Genomic DNA, 21863 nt, shown 5'->3' with positions numbered 1-21863 from the left:
GGTGGGAAAGGGGGGTATACCAGAGATATTGGTGGTGGGGAATGTGCACTGGTGGAGGGAGGGTGTTTGATCATTGTGTGATTGTAACACAAACATGAAAGCTTATAACTCTCACAGTGATTCAGTAAAATCTAAAAAAAAAAAGAATTGGCTGATTTTGTTGATTCTGTTGTCACTTTTGACACTATTTTGGCACAGTATTATTTTTACTACCTTAAAATCTGGGCCTTGTGTTTTACCATATTTAATTTTCATTGAAATTTATGTAATCTGTAGTAATTACAACTTAATCAGCTATTCCTAATTGCATGGGATATAAACACCAATGTTTTATGTAGAAATGCATTCAACCTATTGTTTTAAGCTATTAATTCCTCACACAACTTGGGGATATCACATTTTGCAGGTAACACCTCTAGTCTGATTCTCTTAGAACTTTTATTTAAGCTTAAGCATATTTTAAAAATATGGTATAATAGGTTTTGTATTGTTCAATACCTTTATAATGATTTTCTGTGCACTTTTGCTATTGAGAGATGGGATGAAAATATTCTTCTCTCTCATATATAAGATATTAAGAAACATAGTAAGAGAAAAAATGGCAAAACCACTGGAACTGGAGATTTTTTCTATAGAATTGAATGGGGTAGAGGTGCAGGGGAGAGGCCCTTGGTTACACTGGTGGAGGGAAGAGGGCGTTCTGGTGATGTTTATAGTGTTGGAATGGTGTATGCATGAAAGGTGTAACAGTATTGTAAATCATAGTACCTCAATAAAACCAGCAAAGAAAAAAAAATAAAAAAAGTTTATCTCTGGTCGGAAAACATAATTTCATGTTTTTATGAGCCCATTCCCCACATGTTCAGACAGGCCTCATGCATGAAGGAACCAGCAGAGGAACCCAGGTTTGCAGGATCTGTGGCTGAGATCTCCAAGGCTGCTCGGAAGAGGACTGGGTCTCTTCCACCCAGATTCCCATTTTCCAGTAGCTAGGCAGTCACACCCAAAAACTGCCCTAGGCGCCATGTCACCCAATCAATGGCCAACATCCAGAGACTATAAAACCAAGCTCCTGGAAGCAACATCTGATAGCCTATTTCTCCCTCTGGGAGAACCTGGAAACTACCAAGAGTCTGTTGCCTGCACAGGAGAACCTGGCAAACTCTCCTGACATATTCATATATCCCAAATACAGTAATAGATATATATATACCTCTCGGAGAGCCCAGCAAGCTACTGAGAGTATCCCGCCGCACGGCAGAGCCTGGCAAGCTACCCGTGGCGTATTCGATATGCCAAAAAGAGTAATGATAGGTCTCATTCCCCTGACCCTGAAAGAGCCTCCAATCATTGGGAAAGACAAGGAGAGGCTGCTAAAATCTCAAGGCTGGAAGGAATAGAGACAATACTGGTGCCCATTCAATTAAATCAATGAACAATGGGATGACAGTGACAGTGATTGTTGGAAAATGATATTGAGCCTCACTTCAGGACCACTTTGACAATTTGCTGTCACTTAGCTCTCCCAGTGAGGACTCCCTGGCTGGTTCCTACCGCCTTTATGAGTTTGTGTATAAACTCCAGATTGGTGGCATCAATACATATACATCACCTTCCAAAACTTATTTGGACGAAGACAGAAAATGAGGATCTGCCTGGAGAATAGTTAGTGGTGGCTTCAGTCGAATCTAAAAGCACTCTCTCACTTAGTACAGCACATTTTGGGAACAGGAAGGAACTCTACAGTTTTAATTCCAAATGTCCCTTAATGACATCACTCTATGAAAGGAAGCCTCTGTATCAAGGACAAAGCTTGTGCTAGAAAAATACGTATTAATAAGAATTAACATTATCCCTTATTGTACTGTCCCCAGAGTCCAAATCACCATTGAATTTAAGCAGAGACTCATTCCAGCTTCCCCCACCCCACCCCAAATTTCAGCCGTCTCTCTGAAAACACAGGTGGTATTATAAACCCCTGTTTGCTTGCCACTCTGGTTCTCCCAAGTTCAAGAAGAGTTAGAAAGGAATCATTCTTTCTCTTACTCTCTATAATGGTTATTCAAAGATGGAGAATGGAAAAATTATTTTGGAGTATAAGAGTCATCAAATATAGAACTGTTTATTCTGTTTGCAATGTTAATGTAAGCAGGCTGGGACTCGATCTGGATACTATCTAAAAAATGCTGGCAGGATGTTAAAGAATGACGAGCTTCTATACACATCTCTGATCCGTGACCATACGCAGGTGATCTTAATTGCAGTGGGGAAAAGGACTGAGTGCCATGAAGGCATAGCCGCATTCTAGACACAGTGGACATGTCTTTATTTTAGATGTCTCTTCTAAGTTGTAGAGAATTTTAAATATCATGCTATGGATGCCTATTCTTTATCTGACCTTGGGACTTCGCTAGAGAGAATAAAACCCTAAAAATTCAATATGACCATCTTGGGTCCTCCGTAATTCCTTTTCTTCTGCTCTTACTCTTGTTTCCCACTTTCTTGCACTCCTCTGATAATTAACACCTGCTGGTGAAGTCCACTTCATGCAGCTTTCACTGGAGGCTGGGTGTCTAAAAATCAATCTTGGCAACTAATGTAAAGTGAAATTTGGAAGATGGCTGGGTTCTCATGGAGTCATACAAGCTGAAGTTATTAGAGAGGATTAGGAACCACAGCTGGTGAACAGATGGAATGTTTATAATTTCACAATCTTAGGTAGCCATGAACCCAAATCTGCACAAAACCTATTAGCTTTTTCTCTAGTTCATTTTACTTTATCCTGCTGGACTATAACCCCCATCAAATGTGATGCTTTAATTTTTAAATAATGATTCTTACTAGGTCACTCTCTTTATGGTATCATTTATCATCCTGGATGTGCATTTCCCCCCCCCCCTCAGTTTCATGATAGAAACCGCTGTTAACTAATGTTCTTCTGTGAAGTGCAGTCCATAGGTAAGGTAGACTAAGACCTTTTCATTTTATTCCAAATGTAGAAATAAAGATGAGTTTATAATAATAGTATAGTATAGTATAGGGGCTGGAAAGATAGAACAGGGAATGAGATGTGTGCCTTGCACGTGGCCGAACCCCATTTGGATCCCTGCTCTGTACCGTGTTCAGAGTCACCCCTGAGTATAGAGCTATGGAGTAAGCCCTGACCACAGCTGGTGTGAGCCCAAAACAAATAAAATACAGTGTGATTTACAATGAAGACTAGTTTACAGTCATTTAAAGGAAGCAGTCCAATTATTTGCTGCTTGAAAACTCTTGACCTGGGCTTTAAGAGATAGAATAGGAGGCAAGGTGCTTGCCTTGCATGCAGCAAACCCGATTTTGATCCCTGGCATATGGACCAGGGAGTGATTGCTCAGCACAGAACCAGGATAAGACCCAGGGTATATGCCCCCAGACAAACAGAAGAGCAAAACAGTAGTAACAACAACTGAAAACTCTTGAATCATTTTCCTCAGCTCCTTTTTTCGGTGTTCACTTCATTGGAAATGCCTTGTATACAAGTCAGACAAGTTACCTGGACCAGCCTTCCAGGATCGCTCTGTGACTTGCTCAGAGACCTTTTCTGCTCTCGTGACAGCTGTTCTTTACCTATGATCAGAACTAATGTCCCCTACACAATTTAGCACTTCTTTGTCCTGACTGAAAGACTTAAGAAAAATTCCTCTTCTAGCTAATGCCTAGTGTCTGCAAACATAGGAAAACAGCTGGAGCCATAAATAAGTTGAGTGGTCTGGAGACAGTCTGTACTTGCTATTTGGGAAGAAAACAACAGATATTTCAGGTGGGGCTGTACAGCAAACAGCTGTAGTTTATGATCCAACATCATCTCTGTCCTTTTGGAGCCAGTTATGTGCTTCTTCTCTAGTCATAGTCAGCTGCAAAAATATTGTAACATGTGTTTTGGAAGCAATTATTGCATAATAGTTTTCTAGACTCAAAACATCCTGAATGATATATTTCTATACCTGGTGGGGAAATAGAGGAATATCGTGTTACTGATACAAAGGCACAAATAGCCTCTATAGAACAATCATATGAAATGTCTTCTCCCTTCGTCTCTTGTTCTTAAATCAGCCTTTCAAATAAATTTCAGTAGCTTTGGTTTGGACTTTCAATTGGCCTTTCATAATTGGATGTGACCTTTTACAGAAGCAGTAGTATAAACACATTTTAACTTACAGTGCAATTATTTTGTACTAAGCCAAGTAGTCTGATAATCTCTCCAAGTTGATAATGTTGTTTACTTATTATAAATAAAATTATTCTCTCCACCCTATTCTTACTTCCCTTGGACTTAGGAGAGGGTTCAGTGAGAGGATAATTCAGACGCTTCGTAAGAAGGAATCCACTTGGACTAAGAATATGAAGTCCTGGGATAGATACCAGATTCTTCTAGATTCGACCGTGTGTTCTTAACTAAACTCATAAAATCTGTAATTTTAAGGTTCCATAAACAGTAAATGGATATAATACGGTCAAATGTGTTTACATATGTTGGATACATATTTTAGATTATTAAGACTACCATAATAACAGAGTACTGTAAGCTGAGTAGTTTAGACCAGTGTTTCTTGACCTTTTCTAATAGTGCCCCCTCCAACCTTGTTTCATTTTTAGAGTCCCCCTTTATGCAGATTTTACATGTGGTCCTCTTGGACCATCTTCTGTGCCCACAGAGGGTCATATAGTGTCCAATTGAGTAACACTGGCTGAGGTGACAGGCATTTTCTCAGAAATCTTGAGTCAGGAAGTGTGAGATTCGAGCAGGTTCAGTTTTCTCTGAGGACACTGGGTAAAGATCTCTCGACCGATGCCTGGCTTCTTCCTGTGTCTTTTAATTGTTGACCCTCACCTCGTACATTTGTGTCCAAATTTCCTCTTCTTAAAAGGATACTACCCATACCGAGTGAGGCCCCCTTAAGGCTTACTCACTTAAACTTAAATACCTTTCCGAAAGGTATTTAAGCAACAGTCACTTACACTGTGAGGTTCTGGGGCTTAGGATTTCAACATGGGGTTTTATTGTGGTTGCTGTTATTTTTGAAGAAACACGTTTCAGCTAATAACAGAATATTATGGAAGCTTATTAAAATAGAAATTAAACTCTTACACTATAGTTTGGATTTTTTGAATTGCTCTTCTCGGTAAATAATTTTAATAAATTTATTTTCATGGACATATTAATAGAAAAAATTGACACTTCTTTAATAACTAAGATGTAAGAATCACCTGATTTTGAGGAGATGCACTAGGAATAAGATAGAATTGCACTGTGTATACACATTCGGTTCCAGCCTATTTGGAGAGCCTTTTATTCTCTTAGCTGGACTGGGTTGTTTGTAAATTTGTTGGGTAAATTTCATCAGGAGTGGGTGAGTTAAACTGTTTAGTGTCAGAGGATCAAAGAAATGCAGATTTTCTTTACTTAAAGCTAGACTCTTACATGCTTTGAAAGTTCAGGCTTGAACAAGTGACAACAGTTGACTCAAAACCCATAAGCTGCTTACTTTAGGTGCTAAGACTAAATACTGAGTTTGCAGTGAATTTAAGTAGGACTGTGTGGGCTTGAGATTGAAAATAATACAAGGAATGAGATCCCTCAATGGAAAATGCTGAGCTTTTAGTTCACCAGTATTGCAATTCTCGATGGACTGTTAATTATGGGAAGAAAGGCAGCCTTTAGCCGATTACTCCGAGGCAGAAGTGATATAGGGTAGTCTGGGAAGCTGGAAGCATGCATTCAGGTTGCATAAAAAGGAGCTTGCAAATACTTTTGCAAGTCAAACTTCTTTGTTTGGCTATAGTGACTGCTAAATAGAGTCCTCTCAAATGATTTCTTTAGAGGTGCATGTTTTTTCACGCACACACAAACACAAACTGTTGTTGAAAAGGAAAGCTGGAAAACAACTAACTTCATCAAGCTAAAGTCTAAAAACAGCTTTGTGTTTTCTGATTTAATTTTCTGAAATAAGATTACTGGGTAGGGGATTGGAAAGTTACTGCTAGTGGACTAAATGCTCTGGTCTTCAGAATAGTGTGCACAGTGAGAAGAATTTTCCATTTCTGAATTACTAATATGCTCTGGGCTTTTTGAGATTGTTGACAGACTGTTAGCGTGGACTATAGAAAAATTTCTGATGAACATTGAATTTAGAATACTTGTTGAATTCCCTTGATATATGCATACTGGATTCTTATGCATGAATATAGATCAGCAACTTTGGGGCATAGTTTTACTATAAATGTGTCCCTTGATATAGTATGATCTGTCAAGGTATCTCTCCTTATAAATGTTACCACCTTGCTGTCTATAATCTGCTTCCTTCCAAATCTTTAGAGACTATTTATTTGTGGGTAGTGCTACTTAAAGTTCAGTCATCCATTCAGTAATGTATATATGCTAGGCCATGAGCTGGGCATGGAAAAATGAACCAGTGACATACAACTGACAGAGAGAGGGAGAGAGGGGGTGAGAGAGAGAGAGAGAGAGAGAGAGGGAGAGAGAGCAAGCGAGCTCATGATTCCATAGGAAGTACATGAGCCTTTCCCTTTTGGGGAGTGGTGGAGAATATAATATAGACTGGAACATACCATGTTACATATACATCTCTCTCTCTATATATATAGTACATATATATATACACACACATATATATATATATATAAATATGGAGAGATAGAGCAAATGTTAGTGAAGACCCTAAACAGAGGCATCTTTGTGTAGAGGTGTCATTTCATTTCCTGGACCTGTCTAACCCTGAGCAGAGGCATAAGAAGAGTTTGTCAAGCAGTAGAGGACTGATAGACCCGAGGCACATTCTGTCCTGTTCTACCTTTGGTTGGAATACCTAAATGCTTGTTTAGCACAAATTGGCTGTTACATTTTGATGTTATACTACTTTACAGTAACCTCCTAGGGTAGCATTTTGAAATAAAATTACTAGATGAAATGGCAATAACTTAATATTATTGCTAAGGTTCATATGGGTAACTGTTTTTGCTTATAAGTTTTTAAGTGTCTTTTGTTTTGTTTTGTTTTGTTTTGAAATACCATTTTTGGTTCTCATACACCCTCCTCCCTTTTGACCATCACTTTTATTTTTCTTCTGTGCTACCATACATTTTCCTCTCATGAATTTTTATTTTTTGCCTTGTTTGATCTCTGGCCCAAATGACTGCTTGTACTTGTGAGTGCTACTGGGACCTGATGAACTTGCTTGCTGTAGCCAGAGCCTGGGGATCGTACACTTGGAGAAGTTGGAAACTGAGGAAGTAGAGACCATTTGAATGTGATTCAGTATATACAAACTTTAAAATGTGTAGATTCAACATCTGCAGATTTTGAAAGATGTCAGGTGTCATTTGCAGAGCTGATTTGGGGTAGATCTATACTATTTCAGTTCTCAGACACTAAAATTTTCGAATTAAATTTACATTGGTTTATAACATTATGTCAGTTTAGGTATGCACTTCATAAATCAACATCTTATATACTACATTGTTTTCCCCCAAAAGACTCCGTGACATTCTTCACAATATAATTCATCTCACTCATCTGATTTCCTTACTGTCTTTTCCCCTTCCCTACATTAGTCTCTTATTTGTTTCTGGTGGGTGAGGGTATTGGTCTGCACCGTGCTCAGGCCTTATTCTTGGCTCTGTGCTCAGGGATCACTTCTGGAGAGCTGCAGTGTGTACTGGGGATTGTACACAGGTCAGCTGCATGTAAGGCAAGTGCCCTGCCCACTGTACTTGATGTCTAGCTTGGCAGTCTAAGATATTTTGCTTAGATTAGTGTGTGTGTGTGTGTGTGTGTGTGTGTGTGTGTGTGTGTGTGTATTGGGGGTGGGGGAGTTGAGGGGCTTTTTGCCTGCCACATATGAGTAAAATTGTCAATTGTCTGGTATTTGACTCTCAAAGTTCTCTGACCTTTTGTGTTAACATTTTTTTGTATGTGTACATGGCAAAGGATGTTAAGATCTCATCCAAAATATAAGTCAGAGATCTTAACCTCTTTTTGCACATACACATATTTTAAAAATGTTTAAGTACAGGTTTTCTGTTCTTCAAGAACTATCTCAGTTCCACAGGAAAATGTTTCTTAAGAATTTCCAAATAGACATTTCCCACTCGCTGGCTGAATCTAACTTCTCACTTTCTTTTATTTCTGTTTTATGCATTTAAAAGAAGGTTAGTTTTTTTTTCTTTTGAGTTTGGGTCAAGTGGTATACTGTCAGTTTTGATTATATGTTTTCTAAAGAGAAATTTTGATTAGGAAGAACAAGAAATGAAACATGACGAGATTAAATTGAGAGCGCAAATTACACAATGAAGGAGGAGCCAAATGAGTTCTGTTTTTCTACTTAAAGTTTACTGTGGTTCCTGATTGCATTATTAGAGTCCAACTTAGTTATTTGTTAAATTTTTATTTAAGATGACTCTTAGGTTTGCTTTATTTTTTATTTCATTTTTTAAAATATACAGAAAATAGAAATATTTGGATTTTTAAAAAAAATTTTTAGTGACATAAACAAGAAAGCTCTTGAGTAATAGTGGTTTTGACTATAAAAAATATTGGTATTAATTCTATCGTGTGTTTAAAAACTATCACTTCTCAACACTGGCCAAATGATCTTAAACCAGAATAACAGAGTCTCAAAGGGACACAGAACAGCTTGAAGGGCCTCCCACTGGCTGCACTGGTATAATATAGCATTCAAAAAAATGAGGACAGTGGACAATTACAGACTTCACTGAATTAAAAATAAATCTGAGTTCATAGATAATTAAAGTGAGAGAGAAAAAATCAGAATGAAGAAATGATGGAATTAGCAATATTCACATCTTGCAACTATCAGTTTTACAGTATTTCCTGGTAAAAACCACCAGTTTATCTAAGTCAGTCATCAGGTGCTGGGGGAGAAGGTGCTCTGACAGTGAAAAAGGAAACCATTGGCCAGTGGTCAGAGTGCCGAGCATCCCCAGTGGATTCGTGCTGCCACTCTTCACTTTTCATGTGAAGTGCATCTATATAAAATTCTGCTAAAAATGTACAGATTAAATTGAATAAAAGTAAATAGTATGCAATACAGATTGAGCATACAATACGGATTGTTATATATTCTAAGAAAATTCCTCTGCACTCCAAAATTAGCAAATTTGTGAAGATAAAAAAATATAGGAGGGGTGTAAACAATCACTATATGACTAAAATGCAAACATGAAAGTTCATAAGTTTGTAACTGTACCTCACAGTGATTCACTAATAAATTTTTTTTTAAAAATACATATATAGGAGCTGAAGAGACACTTCAAAGGACTAAAGTGCCTGCACTGCTTGTGGGTTTTTACCGCCACCTGGTCCTATGAGTCCTGCTAAATGTGACAAAACTTCCTCACCCAACACCCAAGGATGGATGGATAGACAGATAGATAAACAGATAGATAGATAGATAGATAGATAGATAGATAGATAGATAGATAGATAGATAGATAGATAGATAGAAAGTTTCTGGTTTAGGTTAAAGCAAAACCTGACAACAAATGCAATGTGTGTTTCTTAATTTTGAGCTTTGGGTTGGAAGGAGCACAATAAAGACATTAGAACAGTTGGGAAATGTGGCTATGTATATAGAATAATTTGGATTGTGTCATTTGAGTTCTTATTTGTGATGTTGTTGTGGTCATGTTTAAGAAGACCTTTGTTCTTAGGAAATACAAACTGAAATTTTGAGAGTGGAATAACAAAAGTTCAACAGTTTCCTTTCAGATGGTTCTGAAAAGGGGCATGTGTGTGTGTGTGTGTGTGTGTGTGTGTGTGTGTGTGTGAGAGAGAGAGAGAGAGAGAGAGAGAGAGAGAGAGAAGATAAAATGTGAGAATGCAAAATATTAACAATTAGCTTGTCTAGGTAACTTTTCCAAAGTGAAAAATACTGCCAGTTGATGGGAGAGGTAAGATAGTCTCCTTGGGTGCAATTTGGGCTACTGTTGTTTGTTCATTTAAAGAACGAAGATTTCCAAAAGGGTGCTGAGTAGTTTTGGGTTTATTTTTTTCCCCCAAAAGAGGATAGAGGATGAATAAGTCTATGAACCTCTGGTTTAGATGAAGAGTGTATGGGTATTTTTAGTACTCTCCCTTTTTCTTTTCTACAGATTAAAAAAAAATGTTTCAGAAACAAATACCGATACAGATTAAGAAATTTCATGAAAAATGTTTTTATTTCCAGAATCTCTGGAAACACTATAATCCATCAGTCTGTAGCTCCTGATCTCTCCTGGCATGAATTGATTGGATATATAATCATTGCCCTCTTTATATAGGGCTTTTTCAGATTTTCATACTCCTGGCCCTTTCCTCCAACCTGCTTTCTTCTACTCAGTATCATTTCTTATCTGACAGTTTTGTAAATTTACAGTTTTGTAAATTTGAGTATGGGCTTGCATGCGTGATCTTTTTTGGCAGTGGGGAGGTTTGTAGGTAACCCAGTAGACTCAGGGCTTCCTCCTGGTTCTGTGCTCAGGGATAATTCCTGGCTGTGCTCAGAGCACCATATGCAGTACTGGGAATCCACACCATGTTTGCTGCATGCAAAGCAAGAGTAGTGCTCAGCTGTGCGACCTCTCCGACCTTTAATACTTTCTTGAGAGGGCATAGGTTATGCTATGGATAGGAATGACTTTTCCATGTTCCAGAAGTATAGGTGAGGTATTTGAAGCCCAAATGTGTGAAATTACATCTGGATTTGACCCCTCTCTCGACTGATGAGTTGTCCTGGATCTTTTTTGCCACGGATCCCATGTCCATTCTCATCTCCAAATGCATACAATTTAGTTATACGAGACAGTTAAGAAAATATGAGTCTAATGCTGTTTAGAACTTGCTGTTTAAATGATATCAATATTAATATCCTCCTTCAAATTTAATGTTATAAAATTGTTCTGTGTGGATTCTACCTGTGAATTGAGACAGTCCTGTCAAAGTGTTGATTAAACTACTTGTAAAGTTTTCCAATGTGATAGGCCAAGATTTAATGAGAAAGCATTTTGGGGGGAACGTTTGTGATGCCACGGCAGAAAACAGTGTATAAACTTTCATTACCTTTTCTAAGTCTTTCTATCCTGTGTTTAAGTAAGTGCCTTCCTGTCACACACCCAGGGAGAGTGCCAGCTCTTGCTGGATAATCATGGAGTGGAGCTGGTCCTCAAAATAAGAAAGCTATATCCAGCACGAGTTATAGCCAAGCGAGCCAGTAAATCAGTTCAAATATACAGAGAGAAGGGAAGCAAAGACTGGTGCTAGGGGTCAGATTGCCGGACAAGCGTATCTACCTAATACTTTAACAGTTTTTGTGGGATTTTAATCCCAGCTTAATTTGATGTTTTCAAAAATACTCACTGCTCTTATCCAGTTCCATAGACATATGTGATTTTTGCCTTGTGAAATAAAGACAAGAGTTTTTCTAAAGGGATTTAGCAGAAATGAGCTGACAATCCTCCAGTATTTCAGTAAACCCCAGTTTAGTTGGTATCAAAGGAGCTAGTTGAGAGAGAAACGTTGAATTAACCTGGAGTCAATGAATAACATCTAGTGCTTTCTATTTTTGCTCAAGACCCATACCTGGAATTCTGTGTTGTTCCTTATACACCTAAAGTGTTAAGAGTGTTGAACTTTGCCTGAGGGGACCCATTTATCTACAAGTGGATTTTTGTGAATGTTCCCAGTAGGACTTTGCTTAAATTGGGGATCAGGAAAGAAAAATTTTTCTACTGAATTCCTGAAATAGTAAGAAATGCTGAGAGGAAATCAACATTTATTGCCTGGTTTTCATTCTCTGGCCATTCTTCCCGTCCAGCTGGGCAGTCCACCTGCAAAAGGAATTCATCATTCTTCTCCTTTCTCTAAGACTCCAGAATCAGTTTGGAACCATATATTCTTGAAAATATTTTTCTAGATTGAAACTTCCCACGATTTATGTTCAACTGCCTGTTTTCTTTCTCAGTGTTGAGAACCTCATATTTCCTTTGGGTATCTCTGAGGATTTCAAATAAAGTAACTACTTAGCCAGCCAAATGAGTAGAACTTTGTGTTACCACACTTTTAGGATCAGAATGATTGATGTCAAAAGATATTTCTGAAATTTGTCCTTGGAGATTAACTGCATTATCCTTATTTTTTGCAAATGTTTTCCTTGTGATTTTTCACATGCATTTAATGTTTGTATTTAAAACCATTACTTGGAGGTGATAATCACTGAAAGGAAGCTCTTAGGTAATTCTTTCACATATACTTATTGATTCTTTTTTTTTTTTTTTTTTTTGCTCGGTAGAAATAAGTTCAAAAGAGAGATACCTTTCTTTCTTTTCTTTTTGTCTGATCAGAAAAGCAATTCAGCATGCACACTTAGACGGTCTTCCTTCATCCTCACTCATTCTTGTCAGTATTCCTAAGCACCGATTGGCTACCCAGTTTCTTCTTTTTATTGACTCATTTTTTTCTTTTTCATCCAAAGTGTTTATGTTCATTTAAAGTTTCACATTGCTTGCCATACTTTCCTTTTCATTCAGAAGCATTTCTGTTCAATTAGTTCTTGTATAGATTGCTTGCTATTGACTCTAACCCTCTTATCTGCCCACTCCCTGCGCCTGGCCTCACTGGGCAGGACCAGTTGCCTGTTCCTAAGCCCCTTAATTATTAGACATGATTTGTGAAGGAGTAGCAAGCTAGTTCCTTGGCAGATCTGAGAAAGCATATTGTGTTATGTCGGGCGTATCTGTAAATGAGTTCTGTGGATAAGAACTAGACAGAAGGTTTACAGAGAAATAATTCTGATGTCATTCCATTGGAATGAAGGAGTTGTTGCAACCGTAAATACATTCTATAGCTAGCAGCTAAGTGTCTAGCTGCATTTCTTTTCTAAGAGAGAAAAAAATATCAAACAGACTCACGTAGTAAATTATTTTTATGAAGAGGAATATTTTAATTACTTTAGGTCTTTAGGTCTACAAACAGTCTGAACTTGCAGTTCTTTTTGGAGCAAACATGAAAACCGCTGTTTGTGGAAAGTTTAAAATTTTCACATGACACATCTTTTGTGTGTGCATGAATGTGTATTTGGGGGTTGGAGCATTATCCTCTTAAAATGTATTTGCTTTTCTTGTAAATTTTAATTATTAATCTTAAATTTGTTAAAACATGCTTGATTTTCTTAGGAGGAGAGTTTCTCATAGAGGAAGAAAGAAGGGAGCCTAGGAGCTAAACCCCCTCTCCATCTTTGTTGGCATTTCCAAATAAGGTGGTTTCAAGTCAGTGGTGCAGTGTAGAGCAGAGGCGCCTTCAGAACTGCTTTTTGGAAATCTCCCACCCACCCCCAAAGTGTGCACATCTACCAGAGTGTCCTTTCACTGTTCAGAAGCACCTTGAATTTTTTTTTTTAATTGATCACAGTATTTGCTACAGAGGGAAGGTGCCCAGGTGTTAAGAAGGAAGCGGTGTGAAAGCCAAATGCCCTGTCCACCACCAAATCAAAGTAGTTTTATATGGTTAGGCTCTAAGTCCGGTTTATTTTTTTGCTAAGGGTGACAATTCCAACTGTTCAGAAGCATGGTTAACTCTTGCTTAGGAAGAGGTATGCCTAGTAGAATGATACATTTTGGCACTTTTTATACTATTAACTTGTTTTTACACTATTAACAGTTTATTTTATATGTGGTATGTAACTGTCCCTTTAGCTCAGTTAAACATTATATTTTCATTTGTTTGTGCAAATTTATGCCTGGCATTTATTTACTTTTTCTTTTAGTCTGCAGCAGCACAATGGAAAAACATTAAATGGGAGATGATTGCATATTTCTGTTTTTCTGTATTGACAGTGTAGAACCTTGAGAGAATGAGTGAATCCAGCCTGACTGTGATACCACATTTCTCCTACATAATGGGATAGTGATTGGCATGTCACTGCCTTCTCACCCCATGGCCTGCCCTCTTTCATTCTGATCTCAGAAATCTTTATATATTTGGCTTTATTCATGGCTCACTTTTTTATTCTTCCTTTGCTTACCCACCTTGTTGTAGGGTCCAACGGTCTTCGATCTACATATTTGGTAGCTCTTAAAAGTTTTTTGGGGGAGGCTGGAGCAATTAGCACAGCGGGTAAGGCATTTGCCTTGCACGTGGCCTACCCGGGTTTGATTCCCAGCAACCCATATAGTCCCCCTAGCACCTCCAGGAGTAATTCTTGAGTGCATGAGCCAGGAGTAACCCCTATGCATCGCTGAGTGACCCAAAAAGCAGAAAATAAAAGTTTTTGGTTTTGTTTTGGACCACTTCCTGCTGTGGTCAAGGCTTCTTCCTGACCTTGTCCTCAGAGTTCAGAGAGCATTCCTGGCAGTTCTCGGTAGACCATAATGCAATGAAAATGGGGTTGGATGTGTGCACAGTGAACACCTTATTCCCTGCTCCATCTCTCAGCCTTGTTTGAGTCTTAAGTGCAGAGGATATAAGAACTTAAAGGAGAACCTGCATGATTCCAGGATGGGGAGAAAAGGTGACCTGTTTTAAATGTTAATCAGTTTTGGGTTGGGGTCCATATCTGGCTGTACACAGGGCTTATTCGTGGCTCTGTGCGCAGGACTCACTTTTTTTGGCACTCAGGGAACCATATGTGGTGCCAGCAATTGAATCAGGGTTGGCTATATGCAAAGCAAGTATATTAACCATGTACTATCTCTCTGGCCCCTTTTTAAGATTTCTTTTTTTTAATGGGTGTTGTTGTTTCGTTTTTTTTTTAATCACCGTGAGAACAGTTACAAAGCAGTTTAAGTCTCACTCATACAATGATCAAACACACATCCCTTCACCAGTGCACATGTTGCACCACCAAGAACCCCAGTGTACCCCCTTTCCTATTCCCCACCCTGCCTGTGGCAGATGATTTTCACTTTACTCTCTCTTTACTTTGATTACATTCAATTTTCAATGGAAAACCCACCGTTATTATTTGGAATTTATCCCCAACAATCAGACCTGCCGAAAAGTCATCATTACATAAAGGCAACTCAAGCTCTCTTAGGGGATACATGGGTCTTGGCATTCCCCCTTTACTCCTCCCATCCCATTCGTGAAAAATCTGCTCTGCCCCTCCCTCTTTCCTCTTCACATCCTCTTTCCAAAGCCTGTAGGCTCTGTTTGTTGCGACACAGTTCATGGTTACACATGCTTTGTCACCACGCACTAGACTTGTAGCTTGGGGGAAAAAATATCTTGTTTTTTCTCTGAGACTCCATTTCCTCATTCATTGCTCACACAGTACAAAAATGTCTGAAAGTGTGCTGAGGACCAACACTAAAACGCCATGCCAAGTAGAGTACTGTCTGGCCCACCACTGTAAAATGCAGTAGAGAAAGCATCTCACACGAGGGTTATAAATATTAGTAAGGCAAGTAGGTATGTTAACTAGTATGTAGCAAGCTGCTCAGATAATGTCTGCCTTCACTAGTAAAGTCAGACCAGGAAAATTGGATCCCTCTTTGGATGGTGTTTTTTTGTTTGTTTGGTTTTGTTTTTGTTTTCATTTTTTTCCCTTTAATTATCCGGATCTTCCACTTGTATTTCTGACTCTTACCTGAAACCCCTCCTTTGTTTTTTAAACAAGGGGGCTCGGAGGATGCTTAATTCAACCTCCTTTCTCACGTTTTCTTTTGATCCCAAACTTATAAGCACTTCTGTTATGTCCATTTGAAAGCTGCCAGAGGGGCCAGTGTCTAACCTCGGTGCCGCGTGGGCTCCGTAGCTGCTCCGCTTTCTTCTTCCTGGCCAGGCCTCCTCAGGGCTTCCTTTCTCTGCTGAATAGGCGGTTGTCTCTGTTCTAGTTGCACCTTTCCTACCTCAGGGATAAGCCCGGGCGTCAGCCTTTGTGGCAGTCAATCACGCAGAAGGAAACAAGGGCCTCTTTCAGGGGATGTGTCAATGTCTCTCTGTCTGGGAGGGCCGGGAACCATGAAGGCCTTCAAGCTCCGGACTAACCAGAGATTGAGAATTTTGTCTTTTAACAGCTGGACTTGTTATTTATTGAAACTGTGCTTATGTTCCTTTTTACTGACAATTATTTTCTGAGCTACAGAGTATTTATGATTTACTTATATTCTGGCATTTCTGATTCCAGAATATTTGCAAGTCTAAATGCTTTTTTAAATTATCATTATTATTATTATTATTATTATTATTATTAATGAATCACTGTGAGATACACAGTTACAAAACTGTTCATGTTCAGGTTTCAATCATATAATGTTCCAACATCCATCCTTCTACCAGTGCACATTTTTCCACCACCAATATCCCCAGTTTTCCTCCTGCCACCCCCTTCAGCCTGTCTCTATGGCAGTTTCTCTCTCTCTCTTTCTCTCTCTCCTCTCTCTCTATCCTGCTCTATTCTGTCTCTCTCCTCTCTCTCTCTCTCCTCTCTCTGCTCTCTGTCTCTCTTTTTATCTCTCTCTCCTCTCTCTCTCTCTCTCTCTCTCTCTCTCTCTCTCTCTCTCTCTCTCTCTCTCTGCAATACAGATACTGAGAGATTATCGTGCTTGTTCCTTTACCTGTTTTCAGCACATGGTTCTTGTCCAGAGTGATCGTTTCCAACTATCTCTGTTATCGTGGCCGCTCTCTATCCCAACTGCCCTTTCCCAGCCCTTGAGGCAGGCTTCCAACTGTGGACCGGTCGTCCTGGCCCTTGTTTCTACTGTCCTTGTATCAGTGTCATGCCATGTTCTTTTCATGTCCCACAATGAGTGCCGTCGTTCTTCTCTGTCCCTCTCCTTCTGACAGCAGCAGAAGATAGACTGCAGTCTAAGTGCTTTTCTCTTCTGCTACGATCCTTTCTGTCTGGGTGTGAATGCGTAATTATAAATCAGCTTGTGATGTTTGGCCTTTAATGCAAATTTTTTCTCAAGTTGTATTAAAAAAAACCCTACTCATTTCTGTTTGTCACCAAAGTTAAGGGAAACATATTCTACTAAAATTCTGCTAAAGAGAATGCAGTGGCAAAGACCAGTGCTGAGCAGACTGACACCCCTAAAGTTTAGGATGTTACCAAGAAGTTAGTCTTATTTTTTAATACTTGGGCTCATTTCGGTGGTCAGTGTCAGGTGGGCTATGAATTCACTTACTTGTAGCGGAGCTTTGCTGGCGCCGCGCTCTGGACGACACGGTGAATGCATCCTGGGGGGCCACACGTCGCATCCCGCCGGCCGGCCAGCTTCTGTATAGTCCCCAAACTGGGAGACTTGTTCAGCAGCCAACAGAACAGAGCATGAGTGACAGAGGCCTGCTTGCGGCCTGCCAGGATTAAAGTATTTACTCTTTGCCCCTCTACCCGGAGAGGAAGGGCAAAGACCTGCTCCGGGTCTCCACTCCCCGTGTGTCCCGACGCTCATGTTAAGTGACAGGAAAGACAAGTAAGAACAGGGTAATTCACTCTCAGGCTTAATAATGAGCAGGAAAGAATATGTTGGTTATGAATGAGGCGGGCTGGAGGGAGGTGCTCCGAGGGTGGGAGTTGAAGCGTGGGTGCGAGGGGGTTTGGGTCAGCAAGCATCCTACCCAACACTGCGTGCAAGTGGGTGGTTTGCCTGCCTGACCCGTGGTGCCTCTCTCCTGTTGTCCCTCGTGGCCCCTTGTCCACAGGCCTTTGTAGACTAGACGGTGCTGCTCGCACGCCCTCCGAAGCACCTTCTTTTAAGTCAGGGCTTCAAACCTTTCCCTCTGGTGAGCCCTTTTTGTCCGAAAATAGGCAACAGGGGTGAGCCTTGCCAGGAATACCATGATTCATTAGATGGTTGACTTTATATCATTTTTGGTCATTGCATGTTCAGAAGCCATTTACTGTTGCCTAATATTTTTGCAACTCACCCCTCCCCTCCCCGCCTTGAGTTATTTAACACCTTACAGGGTCATGACCCATGGTTTAAAAAGCCAGGTTTTCAATGAACTTTATCTTCATACCCACTACATACAGTTACCTGAAGTTGCTTTCATCATCTCACTAGATGTAAAATAGTGTGAAAACAAGGACATGTATAATCATAGTTTGGGGCCCACACCTGGCTGTGTTCATGGCATATCCTGACTCTGCACTCAGGGAATCAGTCCTGGTGATGCCTGGGGGCAGGGGGGCGGGTCATAGTGGGGCCAGAATTGAGCCCAAGTCAGTTGCATGCGAGGCTGGTACTTCCCACTATATTCTAAGAATAACAGTAAAAACAGTAACAATAAGTCTCTCAATGAGAGACGTTACTGGTGCCCGCTCAAACAAATCGATGAGCAACGGGATGACAATGACAGTGACAGTGACCTTATAAGCGAGGCTTCACTGTTAAAAGACCTGTGAACTAAATATTGTATTCCATCAACCATTGTGAAAGTCAAAACGCTTTTCTCTAGCAAAGCAGAATCTTAAGTTTCAGTTCTCTCATTTCTCTCCTATGATACTTATGTTCCCTGTCTTGTCCTTCCTGCTCCAAGCTCACACTTTCCTTTTTTGCTTGTTTGTGTGTTTTGTCTGGAGCCACCTCCAGCAGTGGTCAGAGTGTACCCCGGCTCAGCACTCAGGGATCATTCCTGGTCAGACTCAGGAGACAGTATCGGTACTGGGGAGCAAACCTGGATAGGCCCCATTCCGGGTCAGTGCCCTTCCTGCTGAACTGTTGCTTGGGACCCCGAGCTCTTTCATTTCAAAAATAACTTACCTTTTTCCCCATCCTCCATTCAATTGATCCACCCAACCACCAGGAATTATCCTAGATTTTTCTTATTCCCTCACATTAGCCTATCCAGTCCTTCAGCACTTACCTTGAAAATCAGTTACCCTATTCTCATCATTCACCTATTTGACTTGGAGCAAAATTGAGTTAAAAAATTCTGAACTCACAGCTCTGCATGAACTGACATCTTGTTGCCTCCTCTTCTCCCTTTTGAAGGCTGTTTTTTCTCTGTGGCCTGTTGAGTTATTAATTGGAATTCATTGTTAACCTCATCAATCTTGTGATTATATAAACTGATGCAGTTGCAGTTCTCGAAGACCATCATGAAATCTCTACCCCAAAAACACCCCTCTCCTGATTTTCATTATCATGTTTATGATAGCAGAACTTAATGGTAACATGTAACTGACTTAATGATACCCTTATAAGGGATACCCTTATATACCCTTATATTCCCTTTTAAATGCTAGTCCTTCTGCTAATTTTGGGAAGGACCTTGGTAATATGTCGCTTTCGAATGACATTAACTGGTGTTCATTTTCTCTCTTGCCCTGCAGAGTATGAGTTGGAAGTGAAGAGGGTGCAAGACATCCTTTCGGGAATAGAGAAACCACAGGTATGTCTTCTGGATTCCTCCACACAAATGACACTTTCTTAAAGACTTCAAGTGTGCTTTTCTTTCACCACATAGTAAGTAAGCAAAAGGGCGCCTTCCTATTGCAGATTATTCATGAACTATGAAATAGTGTTGTTATTAATGGAGCATGAAAATATAGAACAGTGGTCTTCTGTTTAGTCAAAATCCATCGAAATGTCTTCTTTATTTAGATATTCTGAATGCAGTTGATTATTCTTCCCAACATCCAAGGCTGCATTCTACCCTCTCCACCTCCCTTTGCTGCCCAGGTCTACAGAGCGGTTTTCTTTTGGTAGTTCCTTTTCACCTATGTAAATTTAGCAATAATAATTTTGGGAAACCTCAGTAATTCCAAATATTTTTCCAGGTAACTGTCAAAAAGATACTAGTAGCTAAAAAATAAGCCCAAATAGTGAGCGCAATGGTAAAGGGGAAAACTGGTGGAAATGGTGATATTGTAAGGTTTAAAGTTTGTTTTTAGCTAGGTGCTTTGGAATTCAAGTGAAAAGTTAACATTGTTGATTCATTCTTTCATCTGAGATTAGAAGAACCAAAGTTCTTTGGAGTATTTTCTAGCTGAATTGGAAAAACCTTGATTCTTCCTATGTTTCAAAGACTTTTTTTTTTTTAACAGAAGAGTGCAAACACACCCCAGGGTACATTTTGAATTTGACTAAATCCAAAGGCATGGGGGGGTGTTGGAGGGCTGCTACAATAAGGCACTTGTGAAGGGGGTAGGGAACCGATGTTGGGCTGGGAAGTCTGTCAGTCTGGTAAGGAGCAGGTTACAACATTGGCCAGGAAGATCTGTGATCAGGACTACATTTTGAGGATGATCAAACAGTTTGTAGATGAGTTGGTGTTTAGTACAGGGATCCAGAAAGACAAGTGTTAGGAATCTCTTACTGAAATTCTCTTGAAAGGCTGTAGAAATTCAGGGTGGCGTTAGGGATGACAGGAGAGAAATCCATGAGGCCTTGTGTAGCCTCTTAGATAGCAGGTGTAATTGGCTGCTGGGTTTTCGGCCATAGAAGCCTCATCTCAGCATATGCTTCCTCTGAGACATCTCCCCATTTGCTTTCCCTGCCCCAAATTGGGTGCTGCTCATAGTTCTGAATTACACTGGTACTACCCTAGGTACACTGCAAATGGCTTTGCGTGTAGTCAGTACACCATTTTTCTGTTTTCTGTAGCATTCCAATAATCTGAGTACTTCTAAAAGAATCCCATGTCTGTGGTCTTTTTCTATTTTTGGTTCCATTCTTAGGCATGCTGGGTGTATTTCACTAGCGAGCGTCCAATAATATAAAATACTGTGGGTAGTTTCCAGCAGTTTTTCTGGTAGGTCAATGCTTTGAAGACCCGAAACAGATCACTGATAGGGTCTGATTACAGTAATGGGAATGACGATTCTCAAGCCTCAAGAATGGGTGCCAGGGGACCAGAGAGACAGCTCAAGGGCCAGGGGGCACATCCCTTGCATTTGCAGGGACCAGAATTCAGTCTGGCAGCCCTTGGTCCCTCCAGCACCAGCGGCTGTAACTCTGAGCATGGCTGGGATTGCCCTGATGGCTTCCAGCGTCCCTTGCAGAGCAGTGTCCTGCCGCTGCACCTGAGCATTGAATTGCCTGGCGAATTAGTCGTGTTGCTCGGAGTCCTTGTCCCCCAGCCTCCACCACAGAGCTAGGGGTGGAGTTATGGAAAAGAGATTTGAAAAAACCTTGAGAGCAGAGTCTGTCTTCTTCTGCCTTGGCTAAGCTACATGACCTCCCTGTGCCTCGTCTTTGGGAGGTAGAACTCTCCAAGCAGTCAGTCACAGATGATTCAGACCATCTTCGTTAGGGAATATTTCTTTCCAGGTTCTGGTGTTTGCCCACAGCGAAGCTCTGCCTGCTTTTCCCTGAAGTGGGAAGGAGGATCCTCTCCAGGGCAGGAAGCACCACAAAGTTGGGCATATCGATAAAGGAATCTTCTTTCTTGATTTTATTTTTTCACTCACATTGGTAGCAACTCAACAAAAAAGCACGTAGTTTTCTTTGAGATTTTGGAGATTCTTATGGGTGTAGACAATATTTAGAACTTGTGAATTCCAGTCATTTTTCTAGAACTTTGGACTTTCTGGGTTTAACAAGTCATTTACTCTTCAGAAACTCAAATTCTAAAAAAAGTCAGAATACTTCCCTCATCGAGTAAAGTGGAATACAAATATACTAGGTGTTTGTCCTGTGACTATAACATCTCAGGTGCCTTGGGGACTGCACTCACCAGTCACCATGATATCAGAGAAGTGTGATACTGTTCTAAGTGGTTTAGAATGGAGCTTTATTTATACCAGCTACCGCTAACCTAACCTGAGAGCCTGTTCTGATGGTGATACTAGATGTGTCCCCCCCACCCCATAAGCTGCCAGGCTGTTCGTGTTCCAGGTAAATAAATATAACCAGGAATTAGG

General features: G+C 40.1%; 1 protein-coding gene across 3 annotated transcripts in view; it reads left to right on the top strand.

The window, feature by feature from the left end:
• FNDC3B (fibronectin type III domain containing 3B) overlaps positions 1–21863 on the top strand; it is a 362568-nt gene that overhangs the window by 237114 nt on the left and 103591 nt on the right. For all 3 annotated transcript variants that reach the window (XM_055128349.1, XM_055128351.1, XM_055128350.1), the window contains exon 7: positions 19332–19390. In XM_055128349.1, coding sequence (XP_054984324.1) covers positions 19332–19390 — 59 coding nt within the window. The remainder of the gene's footprint in view (positions 1–19331; positions 19391–21863) is intronic.

Source organism: Sorex araneus, chromosome 2 (assembly GCF_027595985.1).
Source record: "Sorex araneus isolate mSorAra2 chromosome 2, mSorAra2.pri, whole genome shotgun sequence".
NCBI lineage: Eukaryota > Metazoa > Chordata > Mammalia > Eulipotyphla > Soricidae > Sorex > Sorex araneus.
This window is presented reverse-complemented; position numbering and strand designations above follow the sequence as displayed.